This window comes from Odocoileus virginianus, chromosome 18 (assembly GCF_023699985.2).
Source record: "Odocoileus virginianus isolate 20LAN1187 ecotype Illinois chromosome 18, Ovbor_1.2, whole genome shotgun sequence".
Taxonomy (NCBI): domain Eukaryota; kingdom Metazoa; phylum Chordata; class Mammalia; order Artiodactyla; family Cervidae; genus Odocoileus; species Odocoileus virginianus.
In genome coordinates, this window is record NC_069691.1 from 55,859,997 (window position 1) to 55,876,129 (window position 16,133).

General features: G+C 43.2%; 1 protein-coding gene across 1 annotated transcript in view; it reads left to right on the forward strand.

Moving 5' to 3' along the window:
- Positions 1 to 4,790: 4,790 nt before the first annotated feature.
- Positions 4,791 to 16,133, forward strand: part of LOC110130091 (uncharacterized) — a 45,856-nt gene continuing 34,513 nt past the window's right edge. Inside the window, exons 1-2 of the mRNA XM_070480187.1 lie at positions 4,791 to 4,869; positions 5,084 to 5,281. Of these exons, the coding sequence (XP_070336288.1) occupies positions 4,791 to 4,869; positions 5,084 to 5,281 (277 nt within the window). The remainder of the gene's footprint in view (positions 4,870 to 5,083; positions 5,282 to 16,133) is intronic.

Genomic DNA, 16,133 nt, shown 5'->3' on the forward strand with positions numbered 1-16,133 from the left:
GCCTATTTCCTGTAATCAAGAAGTGGGGGGACACAGAAGCACTTATGTGTCCTGGAGCTCCACAGGGTCCTGCTTGGTATGAGCCCTTTCAGTGACAGTGCAAGCCTCCGAATCTCTGGTTTCAAACCCTTCATGTCTGGAACACTTAAAGGTCGGACGTTTAGACACTGGGGTGCGGGCTCAGTTCTGTTAGCTAGTTTGGCTACAGCTTCCATGGGCCCATAGGATGTCATCAGATGGGTCCAGTTTCCTCCTTTAATGCGCGCCCTGGTGGCCTGGAGGTTCGGATTTGGCATCTCATTCTTCAGCCAGCCCAGTAATCCCCCTTGATAGCACCATCTTTCTGAAAGACAGTATCTCCCTATCACGTAAATGTCAAAGGACTCGAGAAGACACTAATCTGCTCAAATTTGACATCCTTGGCCTCATCAAACCCTCCTTGAACCTGTTAACATTTTCAGCATTACCAACACTTAGGAAATAATTCCACTTGTCTTCTTTTATTTTTCCTTATAATTCAAATTTAATGTAAGACTTGGCTGGTGTCACTCTAACAGTTCTTTCAAGACTCACCAGATTAAACATATGAGGCATGACAAAATCAAGCTTTTCCTGGGAATATCCCCTCGCCCAATATCTGTGTCAATTATTGGACTTAAACTTGATAGGGGGAGGGTGCTGAAAGCAGTGATGATATTCCCACTTCCTTCATGTTAGCTCAACATGCACTTGACTGTATAAAGATATTTTCATCTTAGCTGTTTCACAAAGCAAAAGCAGCAGAGAAATTCAAACGAAACAAATTTTAAAACAGATGTGGAAATAGAATGCTATGTAGCTTGAATGTTTAATAGATGCAGGTGTAGAGAGCAAGCTGGGTCAGTTTCCACCGTTGATTAGTCTTGCTGAATGGACCAAAATCTCTTTAGATTAGAGAAATTAAATCAGCATCAGAATGGACATGGATACTGGCTTTTGACTCTGACTAACTTCCTCCCTCATCTGGTCAGTATACTCTTGTCGGGTGTTAAAATGTTCAGTCCAAAAAAAAAAAAAAAATGTTCAGTCCAGTCACGTTATTGGGAACATCTCCAGGGCTGATATTCCATTGCTGTACCACCTTCATAGCCCTACCAGTTTCTAAAATATTGAAAAACTTTCTTACTTGTGGGTACAGTCACTGTCCTGAGTTCTCCCATTGCACCCCACCATCCTGCCACATTTCTCCACAATTCAGCAATCTGTCTGCCACATCATGGGAGCTTCCAGGATCTCATTGTTTGACACCTGTTTCCTATTGCAATTGAAGAGCCAAAATCTCAGACAGTGATCTAATTTTCTTTTCACTGTCTCCTACTCCCACCAACGAACAGCCTATCAATAACATATGTTTCTTGAAATCCTATCTACTGCTGGTTGAAAACAACCAGAGACAGACTCCACAAGAGGCTTATTAAAAGCCTGTTTAGATACTACCTGGATCAGGGAATAAAATCTCAGATAAGAGTCCCTTGGATTCTTTGTTGTTGCAGAGAGGGAAACTGTAGGGTTGGGTCATCTCTCTGGTTCTGTTACCAGACCCCAACATGGCACGCAGAGCAGTCAGCATGGGCCAGGGATAAAGACGACCCTCAAAACTTCAGGCCACAGAGAGAAAAGGAAAGGACATACTTGGTCCTCAAAGTCTTCTGGGTGCTCAGAGGATTTACCCCCGAGGTGGACTTCCAGTGTGTGGGGAGAGAACGTTGGCTTTGTTGTGATGGACCTGCCCTCAGTACTGATCTGGCCACTTCAGGTTCTGTGACTGTGGGCATTTTAGTCCCATTGGATCCACATGTACTCATTTCAGAATGGGGAGCATTCATAGGGTGGTGTGTGGGTCAAATGAGGTAATGTGTGTATGAAAAACACATTAACACTCAATTTATAACTGAAACAAACCCCGCAAAACAAGCAACTTGCTCTTCAGCTTTTTTTCTTCTAGGCAATGTGAAGAGAAGACTGGGAAGATGATCCTGACGTGGGGCACTCTTTGTGTTACGTTGTCTGTTTCTGTGATGGCCTTTTCAATGTATGAGTGTATGGACTGAGGGCCTTCACATGTTGAAAAGGTCATGTCCCAGCAGAAAGGAAATGAGACCCAATGTTTTGCCTTGTCACTTCTAGAAAGAGATGGCCAGGGAGAGAATGGACCTCCTGTTCCTATCCTGTGGTCTGCTAGTCCTGAGAAATGATCTCCTTGGAAATTGTCCTCGGCTTCCTTGGTTTCCTCAATGCAACTGAATACTCAACAGTGCCACAGGGACACGTACTAATGCTAGTGCAAGTTTACCAAGTTGCCCCCTGAGCAAGCTCTTCCTTGAATGTTGACTCCTATCCCCATCCCCCAGGCTGTACTGTATGGACTGTGGGAACCAGTAACGGTAGACAATGCCCTTTTAACAGTAAAGGCTGCGTCATAGGTTATTCTCAGTACCTCTTGAGCAATGAAGCTCATTTTCTGTGTTTTAATCTTTGGTGAGCTAAGTTGCTTCAGTTATCTCTGACTCTTTGCAACCCTATGGACAGTGGCCCCCAGGCTCCTCTGTCCATGGGATTCTCCAGGCAAGAACACTGGAGTAGATTGCCATGCCCTCCTCCAGGGGATCTTCCTGACCCAGAGATATAACCCACTTTCCTGTGGCTCATGCATTGCAGGTGGATTCTTTACCACTGAGCCACCAGGGAAGCCTCTTTAATCTTTGGAGTATATGATTATTATCTTTAAAGTGAATGTGACAAATAGGAGCAACCTCACATACCAGCACAGATTGCTTGATAGAGAGGCTGCTGCTTTATTGTGCTTTATCAGGATTCTAAGGCTACAATCCATGCCTTGATTGATTAGCAATGTCTGTAATGGATATGGGAAGTGATGATGGCAGTGTGCCCATAATGCACTTGCCAATCCTATTTTACAGTCTTTTTTATTCTTGTGCAAACAATAACCTTTTTTTAAGGTACAAAATAGCAGACTAAATGGATTAGAGGAGCTTTTCTTAGAAAAGTGATACAACAAACGAAAGAGATACTCATCCCTACCTAAGCAGAGTGTTGTAGGATTTCAAATTGGAGGATTCATTGTTATGTGTGCAAGATGGATTTTCTTGGTGCTTATGTCTACATGCAATGAAAAGGAAAAATTGTGTGTTTAAGTGTGCATAATCAGTGTCCTAGCTTTTACCTCTGTCTGCTAAAGTTAGGGTTTATAGGCTTCAAGTTTTCAATCAAGTTTTTACTTTCCTTGGGGGGTGTTTGCAACAGTATCCTCTCCCATAGTGGGACACACCCATTTCCCCCTTTCCTCTCCTGACCCTCATCTACGCTGATGTCTGGGAAGCCACTGGATGGTGTCTGTGCTGCTCCAGGTACTCATGGGGAAAGTTTGAGGTCAGTGCCAAGGATGCCATCTACAGATGCTCTGAAACCATAAATCTTTGCGGGCTTGTGGCAGTTGCTGTTCAGTGGGGGGATGGGCACGTTTTGCACTCTGGGCACTAAGGCAGCAGCGTTTCACGTAGTGAATCCACAGCTTCTGCACTGCAGCCCCTGTCTGCAGACGGCTCACATGGCAGACTAGGTGGGGTCTCGAAGCCACACTAAGCTCCCCTTCCATCTCCCCCAGGTATATCCCTGGTGCTTCTTGCAACACTGCTTGTACAGATTGCTAGTTGAGGGGCCAGTCTCCTTGGGACATTAGCAAGTATCTGGTCTCCTTGGACACATGAGTTCTTAGATAGTTTGGGCCATGAATATTCCAGTGATTTCAGGTGTTCTAATTCCTCACTGCTATTTTACTTAGAGGTAAAATGTAGTTTTTACTGCAAGAGTACCTGAAGTAGTTGGGATATGGAGGAAATACGTGACACTTAGACACACTCTTCTTTCGTATTTCAGTATATTCCCTTTTGTTAATTTCTATCATTTGTTAATTTCATTTATTCATTCAACATTTACTGCACTGCTTGGTTGTACCAGGGAATTAATATTGAATCCTGAACTGATGAATATGACTACTACAAGCCTGGTCTTCACAGCTTTCACAATTTTAGGGAGAAGGGGAGACATATGAAAGGGAAATTCTGTTGGTGAGTGCAAAATGAAACATTGAAGCATTTAAGCCTAGAGAATAGTACTGGGGAGGAAAAGATTAATCCCAAGCAGATGAGGAGGGATAGATGGTATTTCTGACTTTATTTTTGCCATTCAACCCCAGACAGCAGTCTTCTGGGCTTATGTTGATTTTGTCCAGCTCACAGAGACAACATTAGCAAAGCACCAGGCTGCCAGTATGGTTTAAAAACTAAAACAAATTTAACACCCTGAGCTGCAGGAAATCTGAACTGAGACCTGCTAGGGAGAGCTGCCTTGGCATTCGCTGTGTGGCATCTTGAAATGGAGTAGGTTTTGAGGCCAAGGTGATTTATGTTCAACAGCTAATACTTTAGAGACAAGAGTTGTATATACAGAGAGCCCTGTTTGGCCTTTACAGATGCAAATAAGAGTTGCATCTGTAACCCAGGCTTTATTTATTTACTTTTTTAGCCGCTGACATTACTATGAAAGGAGAGCATCAGGTCAAACCAAAGTAGGAGGTCATTCTACTCACCCCATCGCAGGACTGAAATAAAAGGAAAGAAGACTGTGCAAGTCAGTTACCACATCGCCCCTAACTGTAGGGGTTGGTTAGCTGTAAATGTCAATAGTCCTAACAAGGACTGTGGAGTAATTTGTTAAATAACCGAGTGAGCATGCCACTCGGAAGCCCGCCGGATGAGAGCGCGGCATCAATTAGAGACAAACGGAACCGCTCGCTTTTCTCTGCATCGCGTGGGCCCTCGGAGGCTCGGAACTAGCGAGTCCAGAAAAAGCAGGAGGAAGGAATGGGGGAAGGAGGCGGCAACTCGGCCTCCTTGAAATGTGAGGGGCGATAAAGAAAGACCGCCCTTGCTCACACTGAGAAAACACGGCCGGAGTGGAGTCTGGAAGGAAAGCTCTGCAGCCCCCCGGGACCTGGGCAGAAAGCGTCTGCCGACAGACTGAGTGACCAGCCTCACCATCTGCTTCCACACGTCGCTCCCCAACAATGGGGTCTCGGGCGGACCTCCTGCCCCTCCCCTCCCCTCCCCCAGCGGGAGCACTCATTTAAATGAGGCCGGGAAGGGGGCGGGGAGCCGCTGCTGGCGCTGTGATCGCTCACACCCTGGGAGCCAGCCCAGCATCCCCAGCAGAAGGCCCCGAGGTGAGAGGTTAGACTCTCAGCTGCCCGGAGAGATGATTACCGAGCTGCTCCCAAACGAAGCAGCTTCACCGCTGGTGCTTGGGCATGTGTGGGGGTAATTGTGCTTGAATACTTAATGCTTGATTGACTTGGCTGTTTTGTGTTTGACCATATTTTGAAATGCGATCTCACTGTTGGGGTGGCAATTAGCATCAAGCCCACAGGGTTGGGAAGAGTGAAACGGAGTTGCTTCTGTGGTGATGTCTGCTTCTTTCCTGGAATCAGCGCAGAAGACTGAGTGTTCTGCTGGGACTCATTTGCCTATATTTGGATCATCTGGAATTTTGATCTTAAAGAGGAAGTCTCTTAATCCTGAACTTCAGTGTCGCTGCCAACTTTGATCTTTACATCTTTGGTTGCAGCTGAGTCTTCCATCCACTCCAAGGGACCTTTGTTCCCTGTGCAGCCGTGGGAGAAGAGGAGAGGAGAGGAGAGGAGAGGTCAGGGCCCAGAAAAAGAAAAATTCATGCCAAGTAGCAGAAAGGCTAGGGCTGAATGTGAGTGATAAGTTATGACACAGAATCCAGAATTTCAAAATGATGGTTAGCTGAGTGGCTCTGGTGCCCCGTCTGGTTCAGTTCCTTGAGGATATGTCTTAATTATCTTTGTATCTCCAGCACCTTGCACAAGGCCTGGCTTTTAGTAGGTATTTAGCATTTATATTTCTGGAATATGTATACTAAAGCCAGCACAACTTCTAGGAAAAAAGAGAAGGGCAATCAGCTAATTTTTAAAAATCTTTTTAATTTCATTTTCAAATGGTGAACTTACGCATCCCTCGGGCTATGTCTCACATTATTGGAATAAAGTGTTCCAGTTAAAAATTACCAGAGGTTGGCAATGGATCTCACAGATTCAAGGTCACTCTGGGGATATTTGAAATTACTGACTCCCTGTAATAAAGGATGGGGCAGGTTTCTGTTCATTTCATCTCATTAAAAGTAGCACAAGCAGGTACTGATTTATTTGAAGAGAAGTAATCTGCCTGCAGTGCCGGAGACATGGGAGACGCAGGTTTGATCCCTGGGCCAGAAAGATCCCCTGGAGGAGGAAATGGTAACTCACTCCAGTATTCTTGCCTGAGAATTCCATAGACACAGAAGCTTGGTGGGCTACAGTCCAATGTGTCGCAGAGCATCGGACACAACTGGGCGCCCAAGGACACAGACAGAAGAGGGAAGTTAACTGTGCATTAGCTAGATGACTTAGTGTGTATCACTGATTCCATAAATGAAGGCATCGCAACCCATTGTTAACTTTTACAAGAAAAATGAGAACAAGTACTGAGGAAGTAAGATTACAAAACCTAAGTGATGGGTCTTATCAAACAATTCCAGAAGTACAGAAAAGTGTGGTGGATGTCTAAGACCCAAATATTAATAATAGGTGTGCAGTCAAAATTTCTGAGAAATCAGTCTTAGCAAAATGAAAGGGTTTGATGACTTTGGCTCAGTGGTATCCACAAATCTGCGATACACAAACTCAATTTATTTGTAAATTGATAATTAATGTCCCTTGGTCAATGCACAACTCCTATGTTGTTGTTGTTCTCAGTTAAAAATGAAGAGTGATTCTTGGATTTGCATTTTTTTTTTCTGTGTTCTAATTAAAGACTTTTTCCTGTCCTGGATGTTAAACAACTCTTTTAAAATTAGTTATTTATACTTCTTCTGTCTTTGTTTCCTCATCTGGAGAATGATAATTTTAATAATATCTACTTCATAAAATTATTGTAAGGATTAAATCAAATGATATGTGTAAGATATTTATAATTGTGCCTGGCACTTAGTGTTTGCACATATATATTTCCATTGATAATATTTGCAGTTATTAATTTGAGAATCTTCTTTATTGAGGATATAGTCTCATTCATACTCCTTTTCTGTTTAAGTATGTGTGACTCTGTTAAAGAAGACTGTAGACTTCTGCAAAAGATAGTGCAAACTTATAGTAAATACTTTTGTAAGGTCACATAATGAAGTATAATAATTCTCAGTCACTGCCCTAAATTTGAAATTCTAATTATATAATTATCATAAATTTTAGCAGCTGGGGAGTCTGGGTTAAGTATTAAACAAGGCTGAGTATTTTAGTGCATTACATAAGGCAGAGTAGAGAAGTGAATAAGTAAGTGAGTTTGAGTCTGGCTATTTTGGTTATTAACCTCTTTGAGACTTGAGATTTTTATCTTTTAATAGAGTAATAATATCTATCTCACAAAATTGAAGAAAAGATGAAATAAGATAATATATGTAAAGGACTTAGTACAATGCTTGGCCTATATAGAGAGGACCCAATAATTGAATAAGTGATAAGTGTAATTATTATGGTAATTCTTATTATAGCTATGATCACCATTTGCTATCACAAAAGTTAGAAGATGGGCCTTTTACTGCTCACAGGGAAACTCACGGAGGACAATTTGGCATCTTAGAGGGTATACTGTGATCTGTTGAAAAGAAACCAGAGGACATGGGCTGAAGTTCTCGAAATGCGTGGCAGGCTTCCAGGTCCTTCTTGGAAGGCTCTACAACACTGAGGTTGACTTTGCTGCTATAGGAACCAAGGATTACCTCCTCCTTCAGTGCTGTCTCTCTCTGCTCCCCACAGCTGTTGTCCTAATAGAGGTATCATTGTCTTTCTTCCCTATATGTGCAACAACTTTATTTGCATTATTTTTAATCACTATTGAAAATCTGATCTGAAATCTAGAGGTTACCCAGTTTACAGCTGTATAAAAGTCATTAGCTGGTGGGTAGCAGAACCAAGCATTCCACCTGGGTCTTTCTGGCCACTGAGCCTGCTCTTTTTCCATTGTCCCCTGGCCCCGTTTACCACTGGAGCACTATCTCCAACTCTAATCTTAACAAAGGTCTCTAAAAACATTTATAAAGAAATATTCTTGAGGATCATTTCTTTCTCAACTTGAGATGTGTTTTTCTTCCTCCCCTACAGAGTACAAAATTATGAGAATCCACACATATACATACTTGTGAAGCTGTAGTGCGAGTCACTCCTCTTGAGTGATATTACATATAGTTTGGCTGCAAGAAAATTAAACCCTGTCAAGAAATAGTTCCCAAGATCAGTAGCTTTTGTGGGGAAAGAAAGAAAGAAAGAAAGAAAGTGAAGTCGCTCAGTCATGTCTGACTTTTTGCGACCCCATGGACTGTAGCCTACAAGACTCCTCTGGCCATGGAATTTTCCAGGCAAGAGTACTGGAATGGGTTGCCATTTCCTTTGTGGGGAGGGGATGTGTAAAAACAGATGCCAAAAAAAAGAGTGAAGAAAAAAAAAGCCTCCCAACCCCAGAGACTAAATAAGTATAACATATATAATATTTAGTTCAGTGTTCTGAAAAGGTTGAGACATACTCAAGGTCAGTCACACAGTAAATCAGTAATGGAATCATACCCAGCCTTTGGACATTCATTCCGGTACTTTTTCTGATTCTTCTTTTTCCTCTGCAGCTTTTCAGGTATCAGGAGAGAAAAACTTTTTAATCAAAATGAACGGTGGAAGAAAAAGTGTTTAAGACATTCCAGGAATAGTGTTAACTGTAGAGTTTTGAGCCATTTTGAGGTTGCCCACATCCTTGAATCCATGTATCATGCATCTGAGTATATACTCCATGGATGTGTAGCAAGGACCATTCATTCCAATGAAACACCTGCAGGGGCAACTTGAGATGGAGCAAAATGTGTCTCTGTCAACATCCCCCTTTCCCTCTCATGCCCTCTAACTCCTTTTGATATACGTACTAGCCCTCTTGCTGCTGCTGCTAAGTCGCTTCAGTCGTGTCTGACTCTGTGCGACCCCATAGACGGCAGCCCGCCAGGTTCCCCCATCCCTGGGATTCTCCAGGCAAGAACACTGGAGTGAGTAAGAGTCCTCTTACAGCCCCTAAAATCCTCTTTGTATGTTTTATTACCAAACATTTTGTTCTGATGTGTTAACTTTTATAAAATTCTGCAAAAAATTATCTGCTGATAGTAATCACTTGTATTTGTATAACTCATTATATTAAGTACCATCATATGCACTGTTTTATTTTTCTTGTTAACTGCCAAGTGGAACAGACAGGTTATCCACATTTTACAAATATTAATAATACAGGGTTGGAGGGGTTAAAAGACTTGCCCAGAGTCACACTGGGCAGTGACCAGTGGTGTCAGATGGACCTGATGTTTTCTGAGTCCTAACAGGGCGTTCATCACAGAGCTACATTTCCTCATTGAGCAGTTTCACGTTGAGAGAAGACATACCTGATGATGGAAAGGTGTTTAATGCAGAAAGACTCTGACCATGTAATTTCAGGTTTTATGGCAGCAATTAGCCAAAGGTATACTTCGGTGGCACCTCCTGATTTATATCATGGAAACCAAAATCTTAAGGAAGATATCAGAAGCATTTCTCCCTCTGAAGTCTTATCCCATTGTAAGCATTTGACAAATACTTTTATTCAGAAAAAAGGAAATACACTTTTATGTGTCAGAGGTAAACAAAAGCCAGTACCAAGCCAAAATACTCAGGATTTCTTTTATTTACTATGTTCTAGAGCTGCTGGGCTTCCCTAGTAGCTCAGCTGGTAAAGAATCTGCCTGCAATGCAGGAGACCTGGGTTGGATTCCTGAGTGGGGAAGATCCCCTGGAGGAGGGCATGACAACCTACTCCAGTATCCTTGCCTGGAGAATCCACATGGACAGAGGAGCCTGGCAGGCTACAGTCCATGGGGTTGTGAAGAGTTGGATATGTCTGAGCAACTAGGCACAGCACAGAGCATTTTAATTAGAGGTTTTTAAGTTTTGAGAGTGATGTTAAGCAAATACAGAGCATGAAATTTATAGGAAATTGCTGAGCGGCTAATGTGACAATGGAATTCATTACTGGGCATATGTTGTGCATTTACTGCTTCAAAAACGGGATGGGGAATACATGTAAATCCATGGCTAATTCATTTCAATGTATGACAAAAACCACTGCAATGATGTAAAGTAATTAGCCTCCAACTAATAAAAATAAATGGAAAATAAATAAATAGATAAAAATAAATAAAATATAATAGAAAAAAACAAACAAAAAAAAAAAACGAGGAATCTCCCAGGTGAAATCTAAAACTGACCCCTATACACAGAAGGCAAGGAGAGAGAAGAGAAAGGCAGATCACTCCAGAATGGTAGGTGGAGGTTTAATAAACAAAGCAACTTACACACGAGGCTTGCCTTGGGCAGCCACAAGACAGGGCGATCTTATCCACCTGCCAGAATCTTAAAAGTTTACATGGTGGCTTTAACTACTTCAGTTACTATTCAGTCCAGATGGTCTTAAGAACACCTCATTCTCTCTGTGTCCTTGAAACTCCTAGTGTGGGAATGGTGGGCAGAGTGTACATTCCGAGGATGGGAGGGTGTAAGGAGCCTCCAATTTCCCACGTCTAATCTCCGGTTCAACTGGTGGTCACATCCCCTTGATGACCTCCTATAACAGCATCATGTTGGCTATGGGTACTTTAGAAGATTCAATTGCATAATAATGTCTTAGGTTCTTTAGAAAATGAGGACCAGAACTATAAATACTTCAATTGGACACAGTATTCTTATGGTTAAGGAGCAAACAACTTGTGTATCTCCAGGAAGGAAAGGAGCCAGTTACATAAACTTAGTAACTTAAGAGACGATGTGGTTGATAATAATTATTTTTTTATTTGTCCAAAGAGAATTTGTAATTTCTATGGAAGCATTTTTATAAATGGTTGCTTTAAAATCCTTGTAGGTAATTCCAGTATTTGATTAATTTCCAGTGTTGGTGACTAGAGTTTTCAGTTCAGTTCAGTTGCTCAGTTGTGTCCGACTCTTTGCAACCCCATGGACTGCAGCACGCCAGGCCTCTCTTGTCCAAAACCAACACCCGGAATTTACTCAAACTCATGTCCATTGAGTTGGTGATGCTATCCAACCATCTCATCCTCTGTCATCCCCTTCTCCTCCTGCCTTCAATCTTTCCCAGCATCAGGATCTTTTCAAATGAGTCAGTTCTTCACATCAGGTGGCCAAAGTATTGGAGTTTCAGCTTCAGCATCAGTCCTTCCAATGAATATTCAGGACTGATTTCCTGTAGGATGGACTGGTTTGATCTCCTTGCAGTCCAAAGGACTCTCAAGAGTCTTCTCCAACACCACAGTTCAAAAGCATCAATTCTTCGGCCCTCAGCTTTCTTTATAGTTCAACTCTCACATCCATACATGACCACTGGAAAAACCAAAGCTATGACTAGACGGACCTTTGTCGGCAAAGTAATGTCTCTGCTTTTTAATATGCTGTCTACCTTGGTCATAGCTTTTCTTCCAAGGAGCAAGCATCTTTTAATTTCATGGCTGCAATCATCATCTGCAGTGATTTTGGAACCCCAAAAAATAGTCTGTCACTGTTTCCCTTGTTTCCTCATCTATTTGCCATGAAGTGATGGGACCAGATGCCATGATCTTAGTTTTCTGAATGTTGAGTTTTAAGACAACTTTTTCACTCTCCTCTTTCACTTTTATCAAGAGGCTCTTTAGTAGTTCTTCACTTTCTGCCATAAGGGTGATGTCATCTGCATATCTGAGGTTATTGATACTTCTCCTGGCAATCTTGATTCCAGCTTGTGCTTCCTCCAGTCCAGCGTTTCTCCTGATGTACTCAGGATATAGGTTAAACAATATACAGCCTTGATGTACTCCTTTCCCTATTTGGAACCAGTCGTTCCATGTCCAGTTCTCACTGTTGCTTCCTGACTTGCATACAGATTTCTCAGGAGGCAGATTAGATGGTCTGGTATTCCCATCTCTTTAAGAATTTTCCAGAGTTTGTGGTGATCCACACAGTCAAAGGCTTTGGAATAGTCAATAAAGCAGATATAGATGTTTTTCTGGAACTCTCCTGCTTTCTTGATGATCAAGTGGATGTTGGCAATTTGATCTCTGGTTCTTCTGCCTTTTCTAAAACCAGCTTGAACATCTGGAAGTTCACTGTTCATGTACTGTTAAAGCCTGGTTTGGAGAATTTTGAGCATTACTTTACTAGTGTGTGAGATGAGTGCAATTATGTGGTAGTTTGAGCATTCTTTGGCATTGCCTTTCTTTGGGATTGGAATGAAAACTGACCTTTTCCAGTCCCGTGGCCACTGCTGAATTTTCCAAATTTGCTGACATACTGAGTGCAGCACTTTCACAGCATCATCTTTTATGATTTGAAATAGCTCAACCGGAATTCCATCACCTCCACTAGCTTTGTTCATAGGGATGCTTTCTAAGGCCCACTTGACTTCACATTCCAGGATGTCTGGCTCTAGGTGAGTGATCACACCATCGTGGTTATCTGGGTCATGAAGATCTTTTTTGTATAGTTCTTCTGTGTATTCTTGCCACCTCTTCTTCATATCTTCTGCTTCTGTTAGGTCTATACCATTTCTGTCCTTTATTGTGCTCATCTTTGCATGAAATGTTCCCTTGGTATCTCTCATTTTCTTGAAGAGATTGCTAGTCTTTCCCATTCTCTTGTTTTCCTCTATTTGCATTGATCACTGAGGAAGGCTTTCTTATCTCTCCTTGCTTATTCTTTGGAGCTCTGCATTCAGATGGGAATATAGTTCCTTTTCTCCTTTGCCTTTAGTTTCTATTCTTTTCACAGCTGTTTGTAAGGCCTCCTCAGGCAATCATTTTGCCTTTTTGCATTTCTTTTTCTTGGGGTTTATCTTTACTCATTTACCTTGTGGTTTTCCTGGTTCTTGGTATGATGAGTGATTTTTGATTGTATTCTGGACAGTTTGGATATCATTTTCTTGAGAATTGAATCCTTTTTCATCTTTTATGAGGTAGTCTCCCTGTTAAGGTGTAGTTTAAGGAAGGACTGGATGGGTGTATGTGTCAGGTTTTCTAAAGGGTCTCTGCTGATATAGGAAGTAGAGGAATGGCTTACACTGTTTCCTTGCAAGTGGATGCTCCCCACTTGGTCCTACTGATACCTTCCCAGTGAGAGTGGGACATCAGTTGGTACCACCTCCTTGCCTCCAAGTGGTGTAGGACCAGGTCTTGCTGACATGAGGGATGGGGGTGCAGAGGGCTGATTTACCTGCTTTGTTATTACAGGGGAGGGAGGCAATTCAACAAGGCATCCTTGATAATGAGGGAGAGGAAGGGGGTTGAGTGCCAACTGACTGCATCTCATACGTCATTGTTGCCAGGTAGGCATGGAGGTTCAGCCATCTGCTGGGCTCTAGTGACATGAGTGATGGGGAAAGCCACGTGCTGACTAGATGCGCCTCACTGTTCACTGAGTTTCACTGCTGCCGGATGGGGGTGGGATGATCTGCCTGCTGCTGGATGCTATCCTGATGGAAGAATCCGAGGCTTACCAGACGGTGTAGGGTGGCAGGTCAGTTTTCTACTCAGTCCTCACTGAACCATGGGGTGAAAGAAATGCAGTTTTTCTTTAGGAATTTGCCTGGAGTAAGGCAGCATTACCAAAAAGGCTTTCTGTTGATAGGCCACCTCTTTTCAAGTATTTTGACTTGGGAATAGGTTTTTCTTCAATTTTTTCAATTTTTTTTTGGTCCATGTTTGTTGGTGATTTCTGGTTTGAGGTTTTGAAATCTTAGTTTGAAGAGGGAGGAACTCTGCCTCTCTAAGAGGTGGAAATGGGGCTACTCCAATATTGGAACTAAAAGTCTCAGTAAATATTTTAAAATAATTCTTTGACATGCTATTTGGTAAGAATATTTCCATGGACCTTGCCATTAAGAGTATTGTGTGTGTATGTGTGTGTCTATGTGCAAGCATGTGCATGCATGGTTGCATGTACGAAGACAAATTTGAATGGTTTAAATTTTCCTTTCCCTAATACCTATTTAACATATTTTGCCTTCCTTTCTTACACACGTGTACACACACACACACTTCTTTTGTGGTGGTGGTGATCTACCCTGCAAGCTTACTTGCATTATTCTACTACCCCCACTACAGTTTATTTCAAATCTTGCCCAGTAATTCCTTGCCTTTGGGTGGATGTAAAAAATCAATAGCATTAACTTTTTTCTTTTTTTCCTAAAAAATCTTTATCTTTGGTTCACAGCTTGGGAGAAGGTTCCAAGGCTTCCTTGACGTCTCAGACAGTAAAAAATTTGCCCGGAATATGGGAGACTGGGGTTCGATCCATGGGTCGAGAAGATCCCCTGGAGAAGAAAATGGCAACTCACTCCAGTATTCTTGCCTGGAGAATCCTGTGGACAGAGGAGCCTGGCGAGCTATAGTCCATGGGGTTGCAGCCAGATACGACTGAGCTAACACTTTTTTCACTCGGGAGAAGGCCCCAGGGTGGTTAAAAAGCTGCCTAGTGTCTGCAAAGGGAGGCTTCTATCAGAAGCCCTGACACCAAGGGGATGTAAGAGGGGCCCTCAAGGCCCGCTGGGCCGTGGAGGCTTCTGTACGTGCTTAAGGCTGTGCCTATTGAGTAGATACTCACCCAGCCCGTGGGCCGCCAGCTGATGGAGATTAGTCACGTGGTTGCCATCTTGGTGAGTTTCGCCTCTCAACCCGGAAGTCCTTCATCCCGGAAGTTCGAGAGCTAGGGGTCTGTCGCTTGAACCTGGGGCATTCGAATCCAAAACGGCCTTCTTCAGGTTCTTCTCCATAGCGACGGTGGGTCTCAGAGTGTTGAAGGTTTTTCCCACTTGTCTTGGAACGGCTTCCCCACGGCAAGTTCTGGAAGAGGGCTCCGCTGCAGTCGTTTGTGTGTTAGAGAGGCTTGGCATTCTCGCTTTTCTCCCCGGCCAGCTTGATGAAGTGGCCTGTGTCTTCCCGAGTCACATGGTCGTAGCCAAAATAGAAGCCCAGCGAGAGGTAAGTGGCAGGGGGCCTGCAGATACATGTGGACCAGGCAGTTGCCAGAGGCCTCCACCTCGGTGGAATAATTCTGGGAGAATCTGGGAAGGCCATCGTTGATTGAGGATACGAAATCAGCTAAGGTTCCAAAGGTTGCATTTGGAAAGGGGGTTGGAGTGGAGTCGGAGGCCAGGAGCCAGGGCGGCTCTGGGTGTCTTCTGCCTAAACACTGTTTAAATCAGAGACTGAACTGGTGGGCCAACTGGCTGCAGTGCCGAGTATTAACTTTAAAAAAAAAAGCTTTTACTTTATTTACTTATTGTTTCTATTTTTGGCTGTTCTTGGTCTCCATTGTTGCGCGCTGGATTTCTCTAGTTTTAGAGAGTAGGTGGGGGTGGAGGGCGGGCTACTCTCTAGTTGCTGAACTCGGGCCTCTGGTTGCAGCGGCTTCCCTCCGTGCAGAGCACAGGCTCTAGGGTGCTCAGGCGTCAGTAGTTGCAGTGCATGGACTCAGTAGTTGCTGCTGGCAAGCTCTAGAGCACGGTGCAGTAGTTGCGGGGAAGGGGCCTGGTTGTGGGAAGGAACGTGGAATCCTCCCAAACCTGGGAACGAGCCGCTGTCCCTTGCATGGCAAGGTGGATTCTTAACCACTGGATCACCAGGGAAGCCCAGCAGTATTAACTTTTTAACTCAGATCCCCAGTTTCCTGTGCTATTGAAATTTTGGCTTAGTGGCCTTGCATGGAGAATTTCTTGAGTTCAGGTCTCTGACTACTCAGCTTTCTATCTGAAGCATCTAGGCTCAGTTCCTGGCACCTCCCAGGTTCTCAGTGACTATTTGTTGCATAAACTGCCCACATAAGCAATTTTCCCCTGGGTACCCTTGCCTCTGATTGGAAATCGTTTCTTTGCACATCCTCAGATGCAGCTTGTTAATTTATATGAAAGAGGCATAGC